Source organism: Pristis pectinata, chromosome 28 (genome assembly GCF_009764475.1).
Source record: "Pristis pectinata isolate sPriPec2 chromosome 28, sPriPec2.1.pri, whole genome shotgun sequence".
In the NCBI taxonomy this organism is placed as follows: Eukaryota; Metazoa; Chordata; class Chondrichthyes; order Rhinopristiformes; family Pristidae; genus Pristis; species Pristis pectinata.
The window spans coordinates 14,387,949-14,412,834 of NC_067432.1; the positions used below are offsets into that span (position 1 = coordinate 14,387,949).

General features: G+C 44.2%; 1 protein-coding gene across 1 annotated transcript in view; it reads right to left on the reverse strand.

Moving 5' to 3' along the window:
- The window catches only part of lysmd2 (LysM, putative peptidoglycan-binding, domain containing 2), a 39,660-nt gene extending 16,405 nt beyond the window's left edge, over positions 1–23,255 (reverse strand). Inside the window, 4 exon segments of the mRNA XM_052040447.1 lie at positions 2,352–2,578; positions 2,581–2,616; positions 2,619–2,693; positions 22,730–23,255. Of these exon segments, the coding sequence (XP_051896407.1) occupies positions 2,352–2,578; positions 2,581–2,616; positions 2,619–2,693; positions 22,730–22,924 (533 nt within the window). The 5' untranslated portion in view covers positions 22,925–23,255.
- Positions 23,256–24,886: the final 1,631 nt, after the last annotated feature.

Here is a 24,886-nt window from a genome sequence, read left to right on the forward strand (position 1 = left end):
CTTCCTTGTCTGCGTGGGTTTCCTCTGGGTGCTCCGGTTTCCTCCCACATTGCAAGGACGTACGGGTAGGTTAATTTGGGTTTAAAATGGGCGGCGCGGACTCGTTGGGCCAGAAGAGCCTGTTACCATGCTGTAACTAAAATTTAATTTAAAAATTTAATATATAACGTACCCAGGAATTTTGAGTATCTAGTCCTGATCTCTTCCCCATGAAAAAGACTACCCATCACCTCAGCAATCAATGACCACATGGAATAGTGGGATCATGTACAAATGTATGTAATTTGATTAATTTGCAGACATTAACCCAATTTATTAAGGAACTTGGACCACATGGAACCGAAATTAACATGAGGAACTGGAAATTTCAAGGCTTGTTTTAAATTGGAACATCAAGCACACCATATTATTTGTATTTGATGTGCACATCAAAGGGTCACTTCACTGAATCAGAAAGGCTTTGATCAGTTTTGGCAGCAATCTAACATCTGTCACATGCAAACACTATAATCATCTCCCAAAATGAATTGTGACCTTAGCCCTCCACAACAGAAAGTGAAGCTTGGAACACTCAGATTTCCTCACAGGCAATGTGGAAAGTCACAACTTCAGATTGATTGTATAATTCCCTGCTAGCAGTTTCTGTGGCAGGGAAAACTAAAACCATGCAGAACCTACAAAGTGATTCCGTCACAGAAAGGTGACTAAATGGAAGGTGATGTAGAATTAATATACTGTCAAAAGGAAGCTGCAGGCACTTTTGATTTTTTTCATTCTATACTTCTGAGTACACCACGTACAAACTGTACAATACAAAGTGCTGCTGGCACATCAAGTTTCTGCTCTTTCATCTTGGGGAGCTGTCAGTCTAATAGATGAAAAATCGCTGAAAGCTGCAAGAACCATGTGTAAAAATAACTAATTTGAACCCTGGTCAATAGCTAAATATAGATGAGGAAGGCCATTTAGCCATATACAGGCAACCCCTATGTTACGGGGAGGGGGGGTATTGCATTCTTAGAGAACGAGCTGTATCGCCATTTTCTGTAATGCAAAGCTGTGTCATCTACGCATGCATCAAGAAGCAGGAGTTGAAATAAAATGTGTTGATTTCACATAATTTCCGTAAGCAAATTTTATTCTGTATCTCAAATTTTTAGGGTAGTGACTTGTAAATTCTTTAAGGCAAATTTCTGCAACCCAAATGGCCATGAGGCAGGGGTTGCCTTTATACGAATCTACTGCCATCTCAATCTGTAGAGGGCAAGGGCGTCCAAATTAAGGTGGTTTAATATATTGAGATTTTCATTCAAGCTACAGGAATCATCAGGATGAGGAGAAAGTTGTGGGTAAGTGGGGAAGAAAAATGTTTTTTATATTTTTCCATGGTCTTTTTCCCAGCACTTATAACCTCATTCCGTAGGTAAAACATTACTCCAAGATTGTGGGTACTTCTCAACAAATCAATTAAATGTCATTGTATATAATTGGTATATAGGAAATATTTTTAACAACCAACAAGATGGCCCAGTGAGAACAAATTAAATATAAAAGCTTTTTAAACAAAGAATCAAGGGTCATATCAGATCCTCTTAACATGCGAAGGATGGTAGGGAATGCAAACTCTGTAAAGCAGAAAATGCTGGAAATACTCAGCAGGTCAGGCAGCATGCTTGGAAGGGGAAACAAAGTTAACGTTTCAGGTCATCTGTCTGACCTTCTATTTCAGATTATCAGTATTTGCAGCTTTTTGCTTTTCAACGATCAAAACCAAGGCATCAATCTTTTACCCCTATACTCTCTCACATCCTCCATCTTGGAGATAAGATTTTCTAACAAAAGCTATTGATCTGCAGTACAGGTGGGTATGAGGAGTTAAGTCAATTGTGTCGTGATCTTGCTGAATGGTGGCTCACGCTCGAAAGGCAAAAGGTCCCATTTCCTGTTCCTATATTTTCAAATCCTCACTGTTGACTTATGTTGTACTCTAGTTTAACCAATTATATCAACTTCACTCACAATGATTATCTGAAAGGTCAACTTTCAACATCTGTATTAAATGGCCTTGATGTGTTTTTTTTAAATATGAAAAGGCAACAAATAAATAATTTCAGTTACACGCTCTATAAAACATGGTTCAGTGGCTAAATATATTATTTATAATCAATGGGCACAGGATTACCACAGTAACACATATACCTACCAAAGATAGAAGAATTTTCTCTGTTAGAACGTAAAACATGTACATTTACAAAATATTTTAACAGTTCATTTCTCACACCTATATACTGAATAACACCAAAATATCCTCAGTGCAGTTACAAATGTGCTGTTACTTAAAAGACAATTACCCATAATCGTCCTCCTGTATCGTTTTTAGCAGCCGCTTGTGTTGACAGTTTAATCTGCAAGTCCAGTCTCTGCAAGTAGTCTTTAGCGGAAAGTTCCTCAGGCTGAGTGGGCCTGGTGTCAGGATCTTCTGGACTCGGAGATGAAGAGCTTTCTTCTCTATATTCAGTGGCTTTTCATTACTGAAAGCATACATCCCTCTGGATTCATTCTCAGGAGAGTCCAATGAGTCAGTCCATTAAACAGTGATCCTTTTGCTGATATGGACTGGGATAAGGAGAGTTTTTCCTCAGGAATATGCAATCGCTTGTGAAGAGTTTATTTGCCCTTTTTATTTGCTCCGTCTGGAACAGAAGCATGATAAATGTTAACAACATCTTAGCTGCAGATTTATTATGTTTTCATAATATTATATCTTTCCTACATTGTGATGTCTAAAAAATAAATTTTGACCAAAGATGAGAGTGTAATTTTGGCCTAAATTGCACTCTGGAGTAAATCAGTTGGTCTATGTATATTAAGTTGGTATAAAACAATGAAGGTATATTAGACACTGGATTTTTACCTTGGAACCCAGACTCAAATGCAGATGGATGGGATGAAACTGTTATCTAGCTTTAAAGCTTCCTAATGAACTGCATTTGAGTAGTGTCTTAGGGCTAATGGCACATAGTCCCACTGATGTGGGAAATGGGGAAAAGAAGCCACACTGCTCAAGAAGAGGGTGCCGTTTGGAGGGTGATTTCTGCGACTGGTGGGGTTTTGTTGGTAAAGGGAGCAGAGGATTTTGCCCTGTGATTAACAGGACCATATCTGACACCCTAGGTATACTCCACATCTAAGATCAAAAAGTATTCAATGCTCCAGATCCAACCTCTTATCCTGATGGCCATCTTCTTCTGCTTTTTACACTGATAAGTTAGTTGGAGGGCTCAAACTTGCTGTGTTTGTGCTCCCAGAGATCTCAGAAGAAGTGAGAATATTACAGTGCATGGCATAGACAGTTGGAAACCTCTGTGTCGCCATGACTATGATTTACCAACTTGGTTCTGGAAACAGTTTCTTATTCAACAGAATCTGTGTCTGCCCACTTATTTTTGATATGTTCTGACACTGCCACTCCTAAAGACAGCTTTCTTTAGAAACTGTAGCAGGCAACTCAGAACTGCAGCCATTTAAAAACTAAGACGCTGGAGAACTTTGGCACTTCCCATTACAGCACAAGGTTTACTCCTATAACCAAAACCTCTTTGTATTATCAAACACAAACGCTGATAAATGGCATTTCCAAACAAAACCCACAATCAGTGACTGCATGGTTCTGCTGCAAGTGCATGAGTGGGGGAGGAGTTCTGTAATCACCAGGTCTGAGCCAGATTCAAATGCAGTTATTAATTGTGTGAATAGTCAGCTAAACTAATTCATCGCTCATATCAGAGTGCGGAAGATATTATGGTAATATCAATGTTTTCTGAATCATCACCATTTGAAGCCTTTGATCTCCCTCCAGTGTTCAACAGTAGTGGATATTTGTGACAAACTTCACAGGACATTCACAGCCCACAATAATAACCATTAAGTAAAATTTAAGAAAACTATGAAAGTTTATTCCAGCTGTAGCTTACCATAAATTTTACCTACAGTAAATTAATAATCCATGGATCGTTGTAGACTGGCAACCTGTTAAGCTTTGCAGCACAGAGCACTGCATGATTATAGCACCCGTGGTTCTCCAGTCTGAATACTCAATAGGTCTGTCCTCCTCATGCTTCAAGAAAGGCATCATCTCAAGCAGCATGCTTCTGTGCTGGGAAACTGGTGTGAACTCCCGCTCTCCTCTCTGCTGGTACCAGGTTCCTGGATGTCAGGAACCTGCTGCGAATCCCCTGCCTTCCACTGGACTCCCCCAGCAGTGTAATCACCCGTGGCTTGGTGTGGAGGGGCTGGCGTTGGATGAGTGGTATAGCAACTCAGCACTGAGGTAATGGCTCAGGGATGCACCCTGGCCAGCACAGTGAATGTGGCCATTGCTGGAGACTAGCAGCACCTGCTCCATTTGTTAACAAGACCACCTGAATGCTATGGTCTCTGTCATCGCCTCCAGTGGAAGCTGGTGGCTCCCTTTTGTCTTTGTTTGGCTGCAGCAGCTTAAAGGACAGCAATCACCATCAAGCTTGCCATCTTGCATCCCACAGGAGTGACGAGAGACACCATGGGATCTGGGCAGTCTTTTGGCATGTGGAGCAGCCACTGCCAGTCAACAGCCACGGCCCACAACTCGGCGCTGAGGGACCACACCGCTTACCCCAGCCTGCCCAACACCCACTCTTTCAAGCAGTCTCTCCACACCAATCCGTGTGCAATTCATTGCTGGATATGTGCCAGCTCCCCTGCAGAGCAGTGCAGTCAGTAATGCATTTCGATGTATGATGCTATCATCTGGCAGTTTTACATCGATTCTATTGGCACTCTTGTTCATAGGAATGCATCCTGGGTGCTAAGGTATCAGAGTATCAAGTATATGGATAGTGTTCATCACTAAAAGAGCAATTAAAATAAAAAAAACAATGATTAGAGAAGAATGCATTACAAATCTACTGGAAGAACAAACTTAGAGCACTGAATGACCACTCCTGTTCCATGTTATAGAACTATAAAAGCAAAGGCGTGAAAACGATTAGACTGCAATTTTATCTTTCGGTGCAGGAGACAATTTTGAAAAAAATCTTTGTTCTTGTGTCACCCAAACTCCACAATGAGATCTCCCTTACAGGCCTTCAGCTTTCATCCTGATTGTTGGGCAATTCAGCATGAGAAACATCCCTGTATCCATGTCTTGGCCTAGATTACTAAACAAAATCTCAAGAAGCTGCAAGACACTTTACACTAATTTAATTTTTCTCATGCATCTATTTTCCCCCAAAACAGCCAACAATGAATTTAGCTAATATTTTATAACTGCCAAACAATGAACAGGTGAGATTGTATATGACAGCAGCAATCTAACAGAGGAAATATAATAAAACTGCTGCCTGGCAGTCCATTCCCACTCATGCAATGTTTCTCTGTAGGCATTCCAGCTCATTAATCACATCCTGTGGCTTCAACTAAATTGGATATTCTCAATACAATAGGGAAAGTGATAGAAACTAAGCTTTGAAAATACTCTGTTAAGTCAGATGGCATTTCTACAAGGGCAGTTTGAGGAATGAGGAAAGCAAGAATTTCATTTTGCTTCACGGAGTGGCTGTAGTGAAAAAACATAAATATATTTAAGAGAAAGCTTGAGGGGGAAGATTATATTGATACAGTCATATGAAGTACAGCAAACCCTTAAGATAAGCAGTCTTACAAATTCATGGTAGACCTTACCATGGACATAAAGAAGTTGCTGGTCAATGAATTCAGGAAGTGGGGTGGAGTACATGCCCCTGTCTGTATCAATGGTGCTGAGGTGAAGATGGTTGAGAGCTTCAAGTCCTAGGTGTAAATTTCACTAACAAATAGTCCTGGTCGACACAACGGCCAAAAAAAGTGCTCCAATGCCTCTACTTCCTCAGAAGGCTAAGGAAATTCAGCATGCCCCCGATGATTCTTACCAATTTTTATTGATGCACCATGGAAGACATCCTATACGGATGCACCACAGCTCGGTATAGCAACTGCTCTGCCCAAGACCACAAGAAATTGCAAATTGTGAACGCATCCCAGTCCATCACACAAACCAGCCTCTCCTCCATTAATTCCACCTACACGCCCTGCTCCCTTGGGAAAGCAGCCAACATAATCAACGACCCCTCCCACCTTGGTCATTCTCTCTTCTCCACTCTCCTATCGGGCATAAGATACAAAAGCCTGAGAGCACGAACCATCAGACTCAAGGACAGCTTCTATCCCACTGTTATCAGACTCTTAAACTGACCTCTCATATGCTAAAAGATGGACTCTTGAACTCCCAATCTACCACATCATGGCCCTTGCACTTTATTTGTCTACCTGAACTGCACTTTCTCAGTAACAGCAATACTATGTTCTGCAGTCTGCTTTCTTTTCACTACCTCAATGTAATTATGTCTGGCATGATCTGTCTGGATGGCATGGAAAACAAAAGTTCTTCATTTCACCTCAGTACATGTGACAATAATAAACCAATACCAACAATCTTGAGAATTTCAAAAGGATAACACAACATAGTAAATTTACAGAGTCATACAGTAATAGAGCAGTGGTCCATACTGACCAAGATGCCCATCTAAGCTAGTCCCATTTGCCCATATCTAGCAGATATCCCTCTAAACCAGCCTCCCAGACAACCTCGACCCACTGCAATTCACCTACCGCTGTAACAGGTCTATGGCAGATGCCATCTCCCTGGCCCTACACTCATCTTTGGAGCATCTGGACAGTAAAGACACCTACATTAGACTATTGCTGATTGACTACAGCTCCATTTTCAATACTATAATTCCAAGCAATCTCATCTCCAAACTCCGAGACCTGGGACTCAACACCTCCCTTTGCAAATGGATCCTTGACTTCCTGAACAACAAACAGCGATCAGTAAGGATAGACAGCAACATCTCCGCCACAATTATCCTCAACAATGGTGCCCCACAAGGCTGCGTCCTCAGCCCTCTACTCTACTCCCAATACACTCGCGACTGCGTGGCCAGATTCTGCTCTAATTCTATCTACAAGTTTGCAGATGATACCACCATTTCAAATAACAATGAGTCGGAGTGCAGAAAGGAGACAGAGTTTAGTGACATGGTGTCATGACAACAACCTTTCCCACAGTGTCAGCAAAGTAAAAGAGCTGGTCATTGACTTCAGAAAGGGGGGCGGGGGCAGTGCACATGCTCCTGTTTACATCAGTGGTGCTGAGGTCGAGAGGGTTGAGAACTTCAAGTTCCTTGGAGTGAACATCACCAATAACCTGTCCTGGTCCAACCACACAGATGCCATGGCCAAGAAAGCTCACCAGCGTTATTGTTTTACCTTGTACTACCTCAATGCACTGTTGCTGATCTGTATGAACGGTATACAGGACAAGTCTTTTACTGTACCTCAGTGAAAATAATAAACCAATTTAAACCTTTCCTATCCATAAGAGACTCTTGCCAGTGCTGAAACTACATTTTGAAATTGAAAGCAGTTTACCATCCTTCAACTGACTGAAGTCGGTTAGTCCTGCTTCCCTTTCCCATCCAGGCTATATAAACATGCTACTTAAAACAGGAAGAACTATTCAGCACCTATATGATTAGGTAAAATGGATCAGCTAAATGACTGAGTCTTGTGAGGCAAAATGCTTGCAATCAGAAAATCTCACTTTGCAACAATCAGTAATCGCTTGTTTCCCTACTCCCAGAACTCTGACGGTAACCCATCCCAAAACGAAGCACATCCATCTGGCATTTCTATCAATAATGCAGGTTGGATTAGTGCCATCTATGTTCCAGCCTGTCAAAACAAGAACAGTATGCTTTTGATTTACTGTATCCTCACAGGGAGGAGGTCGACTAGCTTCAGACTTTTCTCACTATCTGCAGCAGTCGGTAGCTAGCGGCAGCAGACAGTGAAGTTACCAGAACAATACATGCTTGCAGTAGTTATATTATCAGTAAATATTACGTGTAACATTACTGTTCTTCACATACATACCGTACTTATTTTTGTTTGACTTCCACACTATGTTACAAATGCTACTCATAGTGTTCAGGATTCATGGCCATTACTGGGACATATTCCTGTCAAAGTTAAAGGTTTACTGTCGATCGAGCAGAACGAATGCCTACTTCTGTACTGTATCTACCCATTTCAATGTAAGCTGCCTTGAAATGTTCATTAAAAAAAACTATGTTAAAGCTTGATAGGCTTTCTATCCCAACTCTGAAATGAGAGTGGTCATTTCAATCAGAGCCCTATGCCTGAATCTTACCCACAACTTGTGCACTTTTGCTGCAGCTAAACTTCAGATTTCAGTCTTGGTATTCCAGCTTATTTCTTCCTTTCCAAAAGTGATTTCAAAAAAAACTTCAGATGCCAAGTTATCAAAGGTAACACAGTACTTAAAATTGTCATCTTTCCACGGCTGGGAATGACATATGGAGTAATCATTGGACACAAGTCCAAAACACTAGTACATTGTTGGACCAGCATAAGAATGATCGCATACACTGTCCTTAAACCATGACCTCATAAATTCACTCTTCATTAGAAAGTTTAAAAAAATGCCATAGTCCTTTAAAGCTCATTGCCAACCCCATGTCGCCAATGTTTAAAGTACAGTTGAATATTAATGTACCGAACTCCACTACTTTGCCCAAATATTTACCAACTTGAATAAAGAAATTCTTTGCAACATTCATTTCACACTCACTTTTAATCTTTTGGAATAATTGTATATAACTCTAAGATGTCACACTATAAATAAGATCCATCATTCCAGACTACATTCTAAACCAATTAGTTGGTCATTAGCATATTACTATGGGAGCTTGCTGCACACATGTTGGCTACTGTATTTCTTGCATTATAACTGGGGCTACACTTCAAAATCCCTCTGATGATTGCAAAAGCAATGGCAAGGATGGGAGAAGGTGCAAAGTGATGTTGGGAAAGACCAACTTACTATGGCATGAGGTGGTGGCTTTTGGCCCATCAGATCCATGCCAGCTCCCAGCACAACACCCTTTAATCCCAATCCCATTCTCCTTACTTCCCTGCAGTCCTCATAAACACACCAACTCCCCTTTGGTTCTATTGCCACTTACCTACAAAAAGAGGTATTTACAGTAAATTAACCTATAGGCACATTTTTGGGAGCAAAGCAAGCACGCAGAAGAAATTCACACATTTACAGAGAGAATGTACAAACGCCAAATTCTTACCACCCGAGGTCAGGATCAAACTTGGGAATCTGGAGCCGTTAGGCAGCAGCACTCACTGTTCTTTGTACTTATGTAGAGCTTGAACTTTTCCAATTTTTACACCTATGTTAAGCAACATTTCAAACAATTTCAACACTTTTCTTCAATAAACTAAGGCTAAACTGCCTTCATTAGCAAATCCAGTGCCAAGCAGTCACCAGGTCTGCTGGAACGAAGTTCAAGCCCTTGGTTCGTGCTTGGATTGCTGATCTTATTTGCAGGGTCATATAACAACTTCGATGCCCTCCTCCTTGAAAGTTATCAAGCAATTCTTAGTAGAAAAACCACATGCAAGCACAAGATCAGACACAGTTACCATCTTTCCAAGTTTGAAAAGTCTGTTGTCATATATTTGAGGTTCAGAAGAGGATTGGCATTTTGACAATGCAGTGTTGATGGCCTTTGCCTGGTGACCAATACTGTTGCATGAGTTAGTGCCTTCTATTTACGCAAAGTAGTTTATGTAGGAAGAGGGACATAATGACTTAAACTGGAATGGGGGAAAATACTTAAAATACATTGGAAATCCAAAGATGTAGGATATTGTGTACAGAGAGCCCAAACAGTGTCCCCTATGGAGTACCCTACTGAGACTGAGGCCAATATTTTCTGATTATGACTGCAACCCAATTAAATGTGTTACTATCCACATTAACAATCAGAAATTATGGATCTCACAGACAGTCATAAAGTCACCTGCTCCAATGTGATTATATCCCAAATTTAAAGAGTAAGTAAATTACTTCAAAGCGTGATATGATCTGGTCAGTGAGAATGTCATGTCCCTGGAGGCAGCATATCAATTTACAGATACAAATTTTCTTCTTGCGCTTGTAATACCTTCTGCTAATGTAACTGTCTTAAGCATCACAAGTCACAGATTATATTACTTGCGCATTCATAGATGAAGTTTACAATATCTAAGTTCACTGGTTAAATACTATATAAATTGAAATTCACACACAGATGAAATCACCATTATTTTACATACCCCCAATGATTTATGATAACCCAATTAGTATATTTATAAATTTAAAATTGAGCTTTGTCAAGGGGCTCTGTCTCACTAACCAATCTGGCAAGCATTTTGTTGCAATAGTTTGAATATAAGCTTTAGAATTGTAATGCCACAGCATAATCATAGCACTACACAGCATAAAAACAGGCCCTTTAGCCCAACTCGCCCAAGTAGCTAGTCCCATTTGCCTGCTAGTACCATTCCTCGGACAACTGACCCAGTTGACCAAGATATACTTAGCTCTAACTGTTTTTCAGCACAAAACTTCACAACTATACATTGTAACCTCTCTTTTCCCAAATCCCAGGCATACTGAACATAGTCTAAAATTGAGCAGGCCCACGCTACACCAGATCTGCTGCCTAGACTGCAGTATGTACATTTACTTGCACTTACCACAGCTAGGTACGGAGGCCAGACTCACAGGGCCTCTACACTCCAGAGTTTAATGGCATGGCCTGGAAGGTTACTTTGCCTCCGACTGTGAAAGAGAGTGGCCCTACCCCAGAAAAACATCTGACAGAAGCCAAGAGTGGATGGGTTCTTTGCCAGCTCTTAACATCACGAGATATTTAAAACCTACCTCAAGTGAAGTAAACAAATCAAAAGATATTATTTTTTCAAAAAAATACACATAAGTTTAACTTAAAAGCATACAACAATAAATAAAAATATTGAACTAAATCAAAATAACTTTAAAAATTAGAGTATTTTCCCCTCCCAACACCCATTGAAATTAAAGTAGTCTTGGATCCAATGGCAAGGCAGACCTGGCACAGGGTTGTAGACAGGATTTCTTCATTTAATTTGCATAGCACCACTCAAGGGAAACTACATTCAGTAAAGCCTGAATCTCCAATTATTTCATTCATTTTGTAAAAAGAACAGAAGACTGGATAAAACCGTAAACCGAGTCAATGAAATTGTCAACTAAATTGCATCCAAAAACAGTGGTGGAATTCAAAATGACCCTTGGGCATTGTTTTTGACAGAGTTCACCAGAAGATTCAAAATACATTTTCATATTCATTATATTCCAATGACATTCAAGATGCAATTGTTTCTAGAACGATTGCATGAGAATTTTCCAAGCCATCACACCGCGATGAAATCAAAAAAGGATTATAAATTGAAATTAAATTCAGAAACCATTTCCACTATTCAGTAAAGGTGTAATAATCAAAACAGATTACGGTGAGCCGTCAAATCATTTGAGAGTGACAATAATCCTTCACGTTGAGTTTCACAGAACTGAAAAATTTTAAACTGGATAGTCAATTGCAAATGATTTTAACATCCCGAATGGAATCATTATCTTACATAAATCATTTGCTGTGGTGGATATTTCTAAGAGTCAATTTCAAAATCAAGGCAAATCCCAAGAAGACCCATGGTGCAGCAGACAACATGGTAATCTGTATTGATCCAAGTCTGAAAGCTATGCTAAGGACTGCTCTACCAATATTACCTTGAATGGAAGAAGGCAACAGCAATGTTCTCATGAACTGCGGCTTCACTAATCACAATTATTCTTGTATCTATTGCCATTATCCAAATGAGGTTGATCTATGCAAAGAAGTCATTTAAACCAGTTCGCATTAGCAAGGCAGCTGTCAGCTTCCATTGGGCCCATATGAATTCATTCTTCTGATTGTTCAAACCCACAACCAGTGTGACCCTTCCAGTGGTCCTTCACCAAACTTTAACAGTCTCCAGTGAATCCTAACCAACATAGACTCTAACGTATCTTACATTCCTTAGACCACAACTTATCTTAAATTCTAATTTATCTAACATCTATCATTCCCGGCCTCACCTCTGTTGGCTTAAAAATCCCTTCTGGATGTCCTCCTTCCTAAATCCACAAACCTGATGCAGGAATATACCTTAGCATCAAGCCAATGTTGTTCAGAATATCCTCCAACACATTCACAATCCACAGCAGTGGCAAACTTACTCTACTAATACCTCAATTAAATTTCATCATCTAAATTCTATGTTCAAAAAGTGTTCATTCAAGTGATGCAGGCTTTCCTGTCAAAGCAGCATATATTACTTGCCACTAAATACCTAATAAGCTGATGGTGCAAAGTCACCTTGATACATACAACTGCTTCACACAACTGAGTGCTTTCCTAGACCATTTAAGAGACAGTATTGTTGTAGGTCTAAAAGCCAAACTGGCTAAGGATCCCAGATTTCCTTCCTCAAGGACATGAATGAACTACAGGGGATTTTACGACAATCCAGAAGTTAAGGTTACCATTACTGATCCCCAGGTGATCAAAGAAACCAATGCAGGAACAAGCAAAACTGTCAATAGATCGATGATTTTTTACAGTTAAAGAGCTTAATGGAAAACAATCACTTGGTGATGTAAACAAGCACTGTATGGTTGGGATCTGTATCATTACACAAATATAAACACTTGCCTCATAATTTTAAAAAATGACAACACAACTGTCATTTTAACACAAAAATGACAGTAAAACCTTAGTGAAATCTGAACAGGTAAATTGCTTGTCCATTTTTCCCTACATTACCCCTTTTCTACTTGCACAGTTGCATCTTTGCTAGTGGAACACAAAAAAAAGGCCAATAAAGTATTGGCTGCATTGGCAACCAGGTGCAGTACAAATCAAGAGGAGTTATATTATAGCTAGATAAGCTGATGGTCTAACTCCATCTGTAGTGCTTTGTGCAATTTTTGTAACTTAATAGTCATAAAAACATAAGTGTCATTGAAGTGGTACAGGCAAGAAACAAAGATTGCAGAAGTACCACTTCCTTAAAGTTATTTGACTGGGACTTACACAGTCATGATGAGAATTCTTAAAGATGATCCAAGCAAATTGTTCAATGTGAAAAAAAAGGTAAAAAAAATCAAATAGCTTTTTTAGAAGAAGAAATTTCCACCAGAAGCAGTTTTGGAGAGGTTAACAAGATATTCTTTAAAGTAAGCTGAAGGAAGAAGTTCAAGAAGCAACAAAATAGATTTCTTGAGCGTAAGTGCTTCAAGTTCCATTTCAATTACTTAAGATTTCTAATTTCTTTTGAAACAGGATTCTTAAATAACTATTTCTGCAACTGGATCAGTAATAAGAGCTTAAGTATTCCTTTTGCTGAATTCATCATTTGAAATATCAGAGGGCAGTTGGCCCAATGCCATTCAACATGTCCAAGCAGACAGTGGATTGTCCTCTTTCGTAATTGCTTCAACTGTATGACGGTTGAATGCACAATAGACTGTGTAGTAACCCTAACTACATACAAAGAAAAACATTGCATTCTTGGGCAGATGTAGTCACACACTTACTTGTGTTGCACATAGATCTTCACAGCAATCAATGCTCGAAGTATTACAAGAAAAACCTTTATTTCAGGACCCAGGGACATGTTGCCAGCATTATAGAGTGCTCAAATAAAGGGGAAAACACCTCTCTGTTCATACTCCAGACAGGAGGTCTGAATAACCAGCCTTTGCACATTCAGCATCTAGATAAAATGCTACGGTCTACATGCATTACAAAGTCTGTGAGCATTAGCAGAGAAGACAGAGTCATTCAGGAAATTAGATTTCTTTAAAAAATCCAAAATGTGCACATGTGGGCATTTATCTGTCATCTTTGCCTGCCGAGGGAATATTTATGGGGCTTCCCTTCAAGTGCCACAGACCTTGTTGTGTTTGTTCTCCCACAGCTGTGTAATATAGGAATTTCCAGGAAAATAACCAGTGAAAGTGCACTCACTTTTAACAAATATAACTTCTTGTTTTTTCTCAATGGGTTACAAGGAACTTGATGTTGTTTCTAAGTGCAGCAATATTATTGTACTGCAATTGGCCTTCATTGGTGGTGACTACCATTGCAACATGGCCTATGGCAATCAAAATGCATCATGAAAACTAGGACCCTTGACTGCCTCATTCCCAACAAGCCTGAAGACATCAGTAACAATATGAATGCACCGATATATTTTTTTTAATTCCTCATTTAAATAGCATTTATGAAATAGCTATTTAGGAAAAAAAGCTCATAAAAGGCCATTCCATTTTAGACAAAGTATTGAATACTTAACACTGTATTCCTAATTCGGATTTTATGTAATACATTAAACTCAAAAACAAGTGCAAGTATAAAGAGGAAAAAAGGTTTTGAGCTGAGTGGGTGAGAACATGGCAGATTAAATAATTGGAAAATTGCACATAACGGAAAAGGTCAGATACTCAGTAATGCTGATGTTCCAAAGGATCTAGGTTTGCTTGTTTGCAAGTCACCAATGCCCAACATACAGGTGAGGTAAAACAAGGAGGGTGGCAAATGGTATATTAGCCTTTATTACGAGAGGATTTGATTACAGCAATTGTAGGGGGCCTTGGTGAGACTGTACTTGGACAGTCAACAGTTACCGTCTCCTTACCGAAGTAGGGATGTATCTGCCACAGAAGGAGTGCAGCAACGATACACTAGCCTGGTTCCTGGGATGCTGGTTTCCCCTTTGAGAGAACAAGTAAATTGGGACAGTATTCTCTTCAAGTTAGAAATACAAGCGGCAATCTCACTGAAACCTACAAAATTCCTAAAGGGCTTTATAGTCTAGATGGAGGGAGGATGATTCTTCTGAGGAGTCTCGGACTGGAGGCAAAGTAAGGGGTAGACTGTTTAAAACTGAGTTGAGGAGAAATGCCTTCAGTCAGAGAGTGGTGAACCTTTGGAATTCTCCACACCAGACAGTTGTGGAAGCTCGAACGTTTCAATCATTCATTTCTGAGCATTAAGGTAAATGGTGAACGATAGGAGGTGGAAGATCAACCATGTTCCTGCTGAATGGCAGAGCAGGCTTGAATGCCACATGGCCTACTCCTGCTACAAATTCTTAAGTAGTTTCTTTATTTAAAAAAAGATATGTCTAATTACAAAATCTCTTCAACTACTCTCCTTTTATGGTCCATAAGGTCCATTCCGACTTCCCAGCAGTGCAAACTCATCAGTCCCATACCCCTTTCCCCTACCTCCAACTCACTGTCTGTCACAGATGCCCTTGACTCCCCTTTGTTTCTTTTTGCCATTAACCAAAAGGGTAATTTACAGTGACCAATTAACCTCCCATCACATGAGCAGGATATAGAGGGAAACTGGAACATCCAGTTGAAACTTATGCAGTCATGCTGAGAACATGCAAGTTCCAGAGACACCACCCAAGTTCAGGATCTAATCAAGGCTCCTAGAGCTATGAGCTAGCAGCTCTAACTGCTGCAGCTGTTGGTGACACTGAATCCCCATGTGAAATTTGTTTATTTATCATTGAAAATCCCTCATTTTTATCCTTTACTGATACAATTGCAGCAAAATAGCACTGGAAACTACCAGGCTGGAGATTCATGGCTCCAAGAAACATGACATCATTGCGCTGCCATCTGTCCTATCACTTTGCACACTAGATTCAATCGATCCGCTACAAGGCAGCATGTTTCAGGCTTCTACTGCGGACAGCAGGCATTTTGCATCTTTCTGTAAATAGAAGTAATGACAATATTGCCTTCAGACTGTTATAGCATTGTGTTAAACCCTACTCTGTAACTAAAATAAAACAGAAAATGCCAGAAACGCTCAGCAGGTCTGGCAGCTTTTGCAGAGAGAGAAACGTCGTTAATGTTTCAGGTCAAAGACCTTTTTATCAGGGCTGAGAAAAGTTAGAAATCAACATGTTTTAAGTTGCAGAGAAGGGGAAGGGGGTGGTGGGAAGGAAGCAAATATCTGCGATGGGATGAAGACCAAACAAGACTGAATGACACATGTGATGATGCTGCTGACTTGTTAATCACAGCTGATCTGTCTGCAGGAGTTGAAAATAGATGATGAGAACAGAGGAGGAATAGAAGCAATGCCGAAACCAAGGTAAAAAATACAGCAAGTGCAGATCTGGAAGCATCTGTGGCAGAGAAAAACAGAGTTAACATTATACACTGATGACCTGACAAGTTCTGATACAAATAGAAAAGGCTGGTTCTCTGAAATTGTTGACTTCAGTGTTGAACCTACAACATGCCTCGTGGCAAGATAAGATGTGGTTCTTCAAGCTTGCATTGGTTTCATTGGAACCATGTAAGAGGCCAAAGTCAGAGGTCCAAGTAGGAATGGGATACAGAAATAACAGGAAACTAGGAGCTCAGAATACACTTGAAGACTAAACAGAAGCAGTCACCCAATTTGCATTTTTGATTTGTCTAATGCAAAGGAGACTACATTGAGAGAGCTAAATGCAAAACAGTAAATTGGAAGTGTAAGTCCATTGCAGCTCCACTTGTAAGGCTTTTGGGTCCTTGATGGTGAGAAAGGTTACCTCTTCAAGGGGCAGGTGTTGCATCCCCTGTGACTGCATAGGAAGGTGCCATGAGGAGCAGTTGATGGTGGTGGATAGGAGAACCAAGGACTTGCAGAGGGAACAGTCCCCTCAGAATGCTGAAAAGAGAAGGGGACAGTGGTGAGGGAATAGGGGCCACCTCACTGAAAGTGGCAGAGTTTACAGAGGATGATCCATTGAATGTGGACGTTGTTAGGATGGAAGGCAAGGTCGAGGGGATCCTATCCTTGCCCTGAGTGGGAGGAGGTGGAGTCAAGATGGCTGTGGGAGTCTGTGAACTTGTAATGAAAACTGGCCACTAAACTAAGATGGAGATAACAAAGATGAAAAATGGTGAGGAAGGGTCAGAGATGGGCCACGTGAAAGTTAGAATAGGGTGGAAATTGGCTGCAAACACGCTGCAGCTTCCAAGGTTTGTGCAAGAGCAGGAAGCAGCACCAATTCAATCATCTTCAGATTTTGTTTTTATTTCAATTTGCTATCATCTATTATTTTTTTTACCTTTGTATTTTCTATGAATTCTACTCATTTCTAACAGATCAAAGATGGTAGTTGTGGGAACTGTCCGTACATGTCCGGACATGTAACAATAGTAAACCAATACTTCCCCAAGACACTGAAATATTACACTTGAAGTAAAGCTCCAATTCCTCTTTATGGATTACTATTGAATCAGCTTTCTTGTCCTTTTAAAGGCAGTGCACTCCGGATCATAACAGCACAAAGCTAAAACTCATCACCTCTTACATTCAGAAGTCGCACGAGAATTTCTCAGTCACTCTAGGATTTATCCCCAAATTTATTTTGCATGATTGTACTCTAAAGTAGTTTGAGCACGTTTAACCATCAATTTGAGGTCACATGCAGGATTTGAGTAATGATAATTTTACAGAACCCAAGGTCTAAGAAAAATTAGCAGTTGTATTAAAAGTTCTACATTTTATGAATGATACTTGGTAAGTAGCACCCAGATTCCTGGAGTGATAGCAGTAAGGTACCGCATGGCTTAAGGATATTGCTGGTCCCATTATCATACTTTTATTGGGTAAATAACAGGAAGCAGCACTAACCATTATACATAGCCATCTCTCACCTCACTAAAGGCATCGGCTCTGTGGAACACCCTCCCCAAATTTGGCTGCCCAAAGAACTGCATCTCCATCTTGTGTTTGTTTCATGGTGGCACACAAGCTGTGATCAGTCATGAGAGGATGGGCCTCACACTCAACACCTGCAAAACAAGCATCTCTACCAGATGCAAAGCAATGGTCTCCAACCATAAAGCTCCATGGCAAGACCTCAGAAATCATGGATCCGTTCCCATATCTCAGAAGTCATCTCTCAGTGAAGGCAGACATTATAGATGAAATTCACCACAGCCTTCAGTGCACCAGCATATCCTTTGGCCCTCTGAGGAAAAGAGTGCACTTATATATCAAGAAGCAAAGCACACAGGGAACCCTGCCTTTCTGGATATTTCTGAGACTACTTAAACAGGTACCTTAAAACACTGGAGGGATAGGACCAACACAGTCCACAAAAGATCCTCCAAATCCACTAGAGAGATAAACAAGCCAACATCCCCAGCATTAAGGCCCAGCCAACTCCATTGAGAAGGCCACATCAATCACATATCCCACACCAGACTCCCAAAACAAACACACTATTCCAAGGTCTGCCCCAGCAAAGGATTATCAGGTGGACAGAGGAAATTATTCAAGACTTTCTTGAAGCATCCTTGAAAAAGTGCAACTGCTGGGAAACCCTGGCTCATGTTCAGTCAGAGTGGTGAAGGATGGTGCTGAGAACCAAGTTTGTGCATTGAGATTCAGGGAGGCTCGGCATTAACGACTGGAGCAGAACACCTCACAAACTACACTCCTTAGGTAAGGAGTGTAGTTTGTGAGGTGTTACCTTACCTTACCTACCCTACCTGTGGCAGAGTCTGCAGGACCCACACTGGATTCAACTGCCACCTTAGAACCCACAGAACTGGAAAGGAAGAAAAACATCTTCAATCCTGGGGGAGCCAAGAACAACTTTTGCTAATTCAACTCAGGAACAACAAGAGGAGAGCCCAACAAAAAAAAATTAGCTCATACATTTAAATAAACTGCAAGTCAACAAGTTTTATCATTGGCATAGTGCATAATAAGAAAATCCACCAACAGAAGTATCCTCCAATATAATTAATCTAATGCTTTTTAAAAAAATATTTAAAACAAACCCCTCTTTACACATGTCCCACAACAAATTGTCATCTTGGGAGATTTCAGTATATTTCTGTTTGAGTCTGTTTCTGTTAATTTCTTCATGTTAAAACAAAATTGAAATATTCAACAACATTGGAAAGAAGGAATTTGATATTTAGTGTCTTTGAATTCAGCAAAGTAGACCTATGTTTGTCCATGTATTGTCATCAAATTCTGCTGCAGTTACATTACCTCAAAAAGCCTTTCTGTCTGCATGGATTATTGCCCATCATGAGACCCACCAAGAGAAAGCAAATCCTAAACAATATCAAATTCCATTTCCTCAAATAAGATATTTTAAAAATTATTAATAATACAAAACTGTAATGCGGCCTCAGCATCCTGGCAACCGATCAGATAGTTTGTGTTAATCCATTCTATACTCTGCCCTGAGGATCAGACAATCACTGAATGTTCCCGCAATAGGTTTAATCCTCTTGTATGAAATGTTATGAATCAAGTACGGAAAGCCTATGCAAAAATATAAATTAAGATTGCACTTAGAAGTTGAAACCTTTCAAGTTATTTATGCTAAAAGCTGACTTAGGGTAGCAATTTAGTTCATGGTAGTTATGAACCACTTGAATTCAAGCCAGAGTTTACAAGCCTATGGTTAAACGTTAGCAACGCAAATAGGTTTTGCAATAGTCCTCATCTCCAAATGCAACAAACAAAAAAAACATGCCTTAGTGGAAATAACAATTAAGTAACAGCGAACAAGTTTTCCATCTATGAAAGGTGTCCAACCACGGAATTGTTTTGACATCAGAAGCAAATGGCTCCTCATTCATGAATTTGGTTGTTTCAAATGATTTGAATTAAGAGCTAGAAGTGTTACAAAAGGACCTAATGTCATTTGAAACAGTTTGTAACAGTTGTTCCACATCACAATTGTTTTTAAACATCAGCATTTAGAAGGAACTTAAATGTTAACATTTTAACACAATGCCAGCATTTTAAAATCTTTCTAGCATTGCTCCCATCATCCAAAATGCTCACGGCAAATTGAACTACCAGCATATATACATCCATTATTTTACATTACCAGCTGTTTACCAGACATTGCTGTCAAGCCTCTCTGAGTCTAACGTTGAGTTTCACAGTAATGGACATCATATTCGAGTTGGTCTTTGAATACTCTGAACTTATATTTGCTAGTGATGTATTAATTATGATAGGGGTTTGAACAAATATAAGCCAACAAAAATAAACTTGAGTTTAACTCAACAGGAATCCAGTGAATGTTGGACAACCATCGAACAAGTATTCACAACTGGATTTGTCTTTCTCTTCATTCAAGTAAATGATTCATCGAAAGCAATCTAAATTTTTGTATCCTCTCCCTCTTTAGAAAAAAAACACACTGGAATGGTCAAATTTTCTTATCACTCTACACAAACCAAAGACCACATGGCTGCCCCAATAATTTACAACTATTCCTGCAGAGCATCATTTTGTTTTTGAAGAAGCCCCACATTTATATTGTTTCTTTCACATCCCCTCGAGGGTCCTCCCCATGAACAGTTCACAAGTCGGAAATGCAGCCAAAAAACTGAGTTCCCACACGGCAGAAGATGCCTGCAGCACTGCAGCAGCGGCAAATCCATCCCGCCAGTCTCCCAAACACTTGTTCGTATGTACGAGCTGTACATAAAAGTCTGGTGTTCTTAATCTGTATCCCAAAGTGTATTATTTGAAGTACAAGAAAGTACTTTCTGAAGCACAGGAAATAAGGCAAACAACATCCACACAGGAAATTCCAACAGGTGGCAACATGATAACAACTAGGTTGTTAATAGATTATGCCCCATCCCTGCAGATCCCACCAAGTTCAAAACTACCAATTCATTCAAAAATTAATCTCCACTGGACATAGAGGGTACAAGCTTCACCACAGACGGGGATTGGGGGGCAGGGGGGGAGACGGGGATTGGGGGGCAGGGGGGAGACGGGGATTGGGGGGCAGGGGGGGAGACGGGGATTGGGGGGCAGGGGGGGAGACGGGGATGGGGGAGACGGGGATGGGGAATGGGGAAGGGGGCGGGGGATAGGGATGGGGGAAAGGGGAAGGGGGCAGGTGGGGGATGGGGTGTGTGGGGGGATGGGGGGATGAGGGGACGAGGGGACGAGGGGACGGGGGGACGGGGGGACGGGGGAAGGGGGGACGGGGAAAGGGGGAGGGGAGGGGAGGGGGAGGCGGGAGGGGGAGGGGGAGGAGGGGGAGGGGGAGAAGGGGGAAGGGGGAAGGGGGAAAGGGGGAAGGGGAAGGGGGAAGGGGAAGGGGGGAAGGGGGAAGGGAAGGGGGGAAGGGGGAAGGGGAAGGGGGGAAGGGGAAGGGGGGAAGGGGGGAAGGGGAAGGGGGGAAGGGGGGAAGGGGAAGGGGGGAAGGGGAGGGGGGAAGGGGGGAAGGGGGAAGGGGGGAAGGGGGAAGGGGAGGGGGGGAAGGGGGGAAGGGGAGGGGGGAAGGGGGGGAAGGGGAGGGGGGGAAGGGGGGGAAGGGGAGGGGGGAAGGGGGGGAAGGGGAGGGGGGGAAGGGGGAGGGGGGAAGGGAGGGGGGAAGGGGAGGGGGGGAAGGGGGAAGGGGGGATGGGGGGAAGGGGGAAGGGGGGATGGGGGGAGGGGGGAGGGGGGAGGGGGGGAGGGGGGAGGGGGGAGGGGGGAAGGGGGGAGGGGGGAAGGGGGGGAGGGGGGAAGGGGGGGAGGGGGGAAGGGGGGGAGGGGGGAGGGGGGGAGGGGGGAAGGGGGGAGGGGGGAAGGGGGGAGGGGGGAGGGGGAAGGGGAGGGGGGAAGGGGAGGGGGGAGGGGGAAGGGGAGGGGGGGAGGGGGGAAGGGGAGGGGGAGGGGAGGGGGGAAGGGGAGGGGGGAAGGGGAGGGGGAGGGGGGGGGGGAAGGGGAGGGGGGGGGAGGGGAGGAGGGGAGGGGGGGGGGGAGGGGGGGGGGGGAGGGGGGGGGAGGGGAGGGGGGAGGGGGGGGGAGGGGAGGGGGGAGGGGGGGGAGGGGAGGGGGGGAGGGAGGGGGGGGGAGGGGGAGGGGGGAGGGGGGGGGGGAGGGGGGGGGAGGGGGGGGTGGATGGGGAGGGGGGGAGGGGGGGAGGGGAGGGGGGGGGAGGGGAGGGGGGGGAGGGGGGGGGGGGGGGGGGGGGGGAGGGGGGGGGAGGGGAGGGGGGGGGAGGGGAGGGGGGGAGGGGAGGGGGGGGGAGGGGGGGGGGGAGGGGGGGGGGGAGGGGAGGGGGGGAGGGGGGGGAGGGGGGGGGGGGGGGGGGGGGAAGGGGAGGGGGGGGAGGGGAGGGGGGGAGGGGGGGGGAAGGGGGAGGGGGGGAGGGGGGGGGGAAGGGAGGGGGGGAGGGGGGGGGGAAGGGGGAGGGGGGGGGGGAAGGGGAGGGGGGGGGGAAGGGAGGGGGGGGAGGGGGGGGGAAGGGGAGGGGGGAGGGGGGGGGAAGGGGAGGGGGGGGGGGGGGAAAGGGGAGGGGGGGGGGGGGGGAAAGGGGAGGGGGGGAGGGGGGGGGAAGGGGAGGGGGGGAAGGGGAGGGGGGGGGCGAAGGGAGGGGGGGGGGGAAGGGGAGGGGGGGGGGAAGGGGAGGGGGGGAGGGGGGGGAAGGGGAGGGGGGGAAGGGGAGGGGGGGAGGGGGGGGAGGAGGGGAGGGGGGGAGGGGGGAAGGGGGAGGGGGGAAGGTGGGGGATCGGGGGCAGGGGGGACGGCGGGGACAGGGATCGGGGGGAGAGAAGGGGATGGTGGGAAAGGAGGGGACGGGGCCGGGCAGGAGGGCGCTTGGGCCGTTCCCCCCCGGGCCTACCTGGTGCCGCTCTCGGACTCACCGTGACTCCGTAGCGCAGGGCCAGGCCCTGCAGCGTGTCGCCCTCGCCTACCGGGTGCTGGATGTAGCGCTCGGCCAGAGGCGCCGACACGCTGGCCGTGCTGCCGTACGAGCGCGTCTTGGTCCGGGCCAGGCTCTGCGACAGCTCGGCCTCCGACTCGTCCAGCCCCGCGGCCGCCAGCAGCGCCTCCGCCATCCTCCGCCCGGCGGCTGCGGCAGGAGAAGCGGGGGGAGAGGGAGCGGCTGCTCCCGGCCCGTGTGTGGCGCAGCCCCCACCGCCGCTGCTCCGGCTCCCGGGGACGGGAGGAGCCTGTGGCTCCGGGACTGCCTCCGGACTCCCCTCGCCGGCTGCCGGCCGCCGCTCGCCAACAAACTTCCCCCACCCCCGGTGCGAGGAGCGAAGGGGAAGGCGTGGAGGCTGGCAGCAAAATATGGCATCAACCTAGGGGCAACATCGACCTGACGGGCCGAGTGGGCCGCTGCTGTGTCCTCTGTGCGCAGCGTGCAATATTGCACCCAGACCCTGAAATTTCATTCAGATACTGAGCACTGCATTGGTGTGAATGCTGCTTATCTGATGCTCTGTGCCTGTGGTGCAGTTTTCCATTGCACTTGTGCATACAGAAAATATCTTTATTAGTCACATGTACATCCAAACACAGTGAAATGTACACTTTGCATTGAGTGTTCTGGGGGCAGCCCGCAAGTGTCGCCACGCTTCCGGTGCCAACATAGCACGCCCACAACTTCCTAACTGTACGTCTTTGGAATGTGGGAGGAAACCGGAGCACCCGGAGGAAACCCACACAGACACGGGGAGAACGTACAAACTCCTTACAGAGAGCGGCCGGAATTGAACCCGGGTCGCTGGCACTGTAAAGCGTTACGCTAACTGCTACACTACCGTGCCTGCCCATGTACTTGTGCATATGACAATAAACTCAACTTTTGACTTTTACTCAGAGTTATAGAGCATGGAAACAGGCCCTTCAGCCAACCAAGGCGTCTTTCTAAGCTAGTCCCATTTGCCCCTGTTTGGTCCCCATCCTACCTTTCCTATCCATGAATCCCTGGATCAGGACAACAACCTTTCCCTCAATGTCAGCAAAACAAAAGAAAAGAAGCTGGTTATTGACTTCAGGAAGGGAGACGGTGCACATGCTCCTGTCTACATCAACAGTGCTGAGGTCGAGAGGGTTAAGAGCTTCAAGTTCCTAGAAGTGAACATTGCCAGTAGCCTGTCCTGGTCCGACCACGTAGACGACATGGCCAAGAGTGTTCACCAGCACCTCTACTTCCTCAGGAGGCAAAAGAAATTTGGCTCGTCCCTGTTGACCCTCCCCAATTTTTATCAATGTTTCATAGAAAGCATCCTATCTGGATGCATCATGGCTTGGTCTGGCAACTGCTCTGCCCAGGGCCACAAGAAACTGCAGAGAGTTGTGGACATGGCTCAGCACATCACGGAAACCAGCCTCCCCTCCATGGACTCTGTCTATACTTCTCGCTGCCTCGGTAAAGCAGCCAGCATAATCAAAGACCCCACCCAACCCGGACATTCTCTCTTCTTCCTTCTCCCATCAGGCAGAGGATACAAAAGCCTGAAAGCATGTACCACCAGACTCGAGGACAGCTTCTATCCCGCTGACTATTGAATGGTTCCCTAGTGCGACAAAATGGACTCTTGACCTCACAATCTACCTCGTTATGACCTTGCACCTTATTGTCTTCCTGCACTGCACTTTCTCTGTAGCTGTGACACTTTACTCTGCATTCTGTTATTGTTTTTCCTTGTGCTACCCCAATGTACTGTGTAATGAATTGATCTGTGTGAACCATATGCAAGACAAGTTGTTCACTGTAACCGCGGTACATGTGACAATAATAAACCAATTCCAATTTCAAATGTTGTTTGAACATTGTAATTGTACCCGCCTCAACCACTTCCTCTGGCAGCTCGTTCCGCACACCTACCGCCCTCTGTGTGAAAAACAACTTGCCCCTCACATTTCCTTTAAATCTTTCCCATCTTACCCTTTAGTTTTAGACTCCCATACCACAGGACAAAGACTGTGACCATTCACTTTATCTATGCCCCTCACGATTTTACAAAACCTCTATAAGGTCACCCCTCAAGCCTCCCTCACTCCAGAAAACA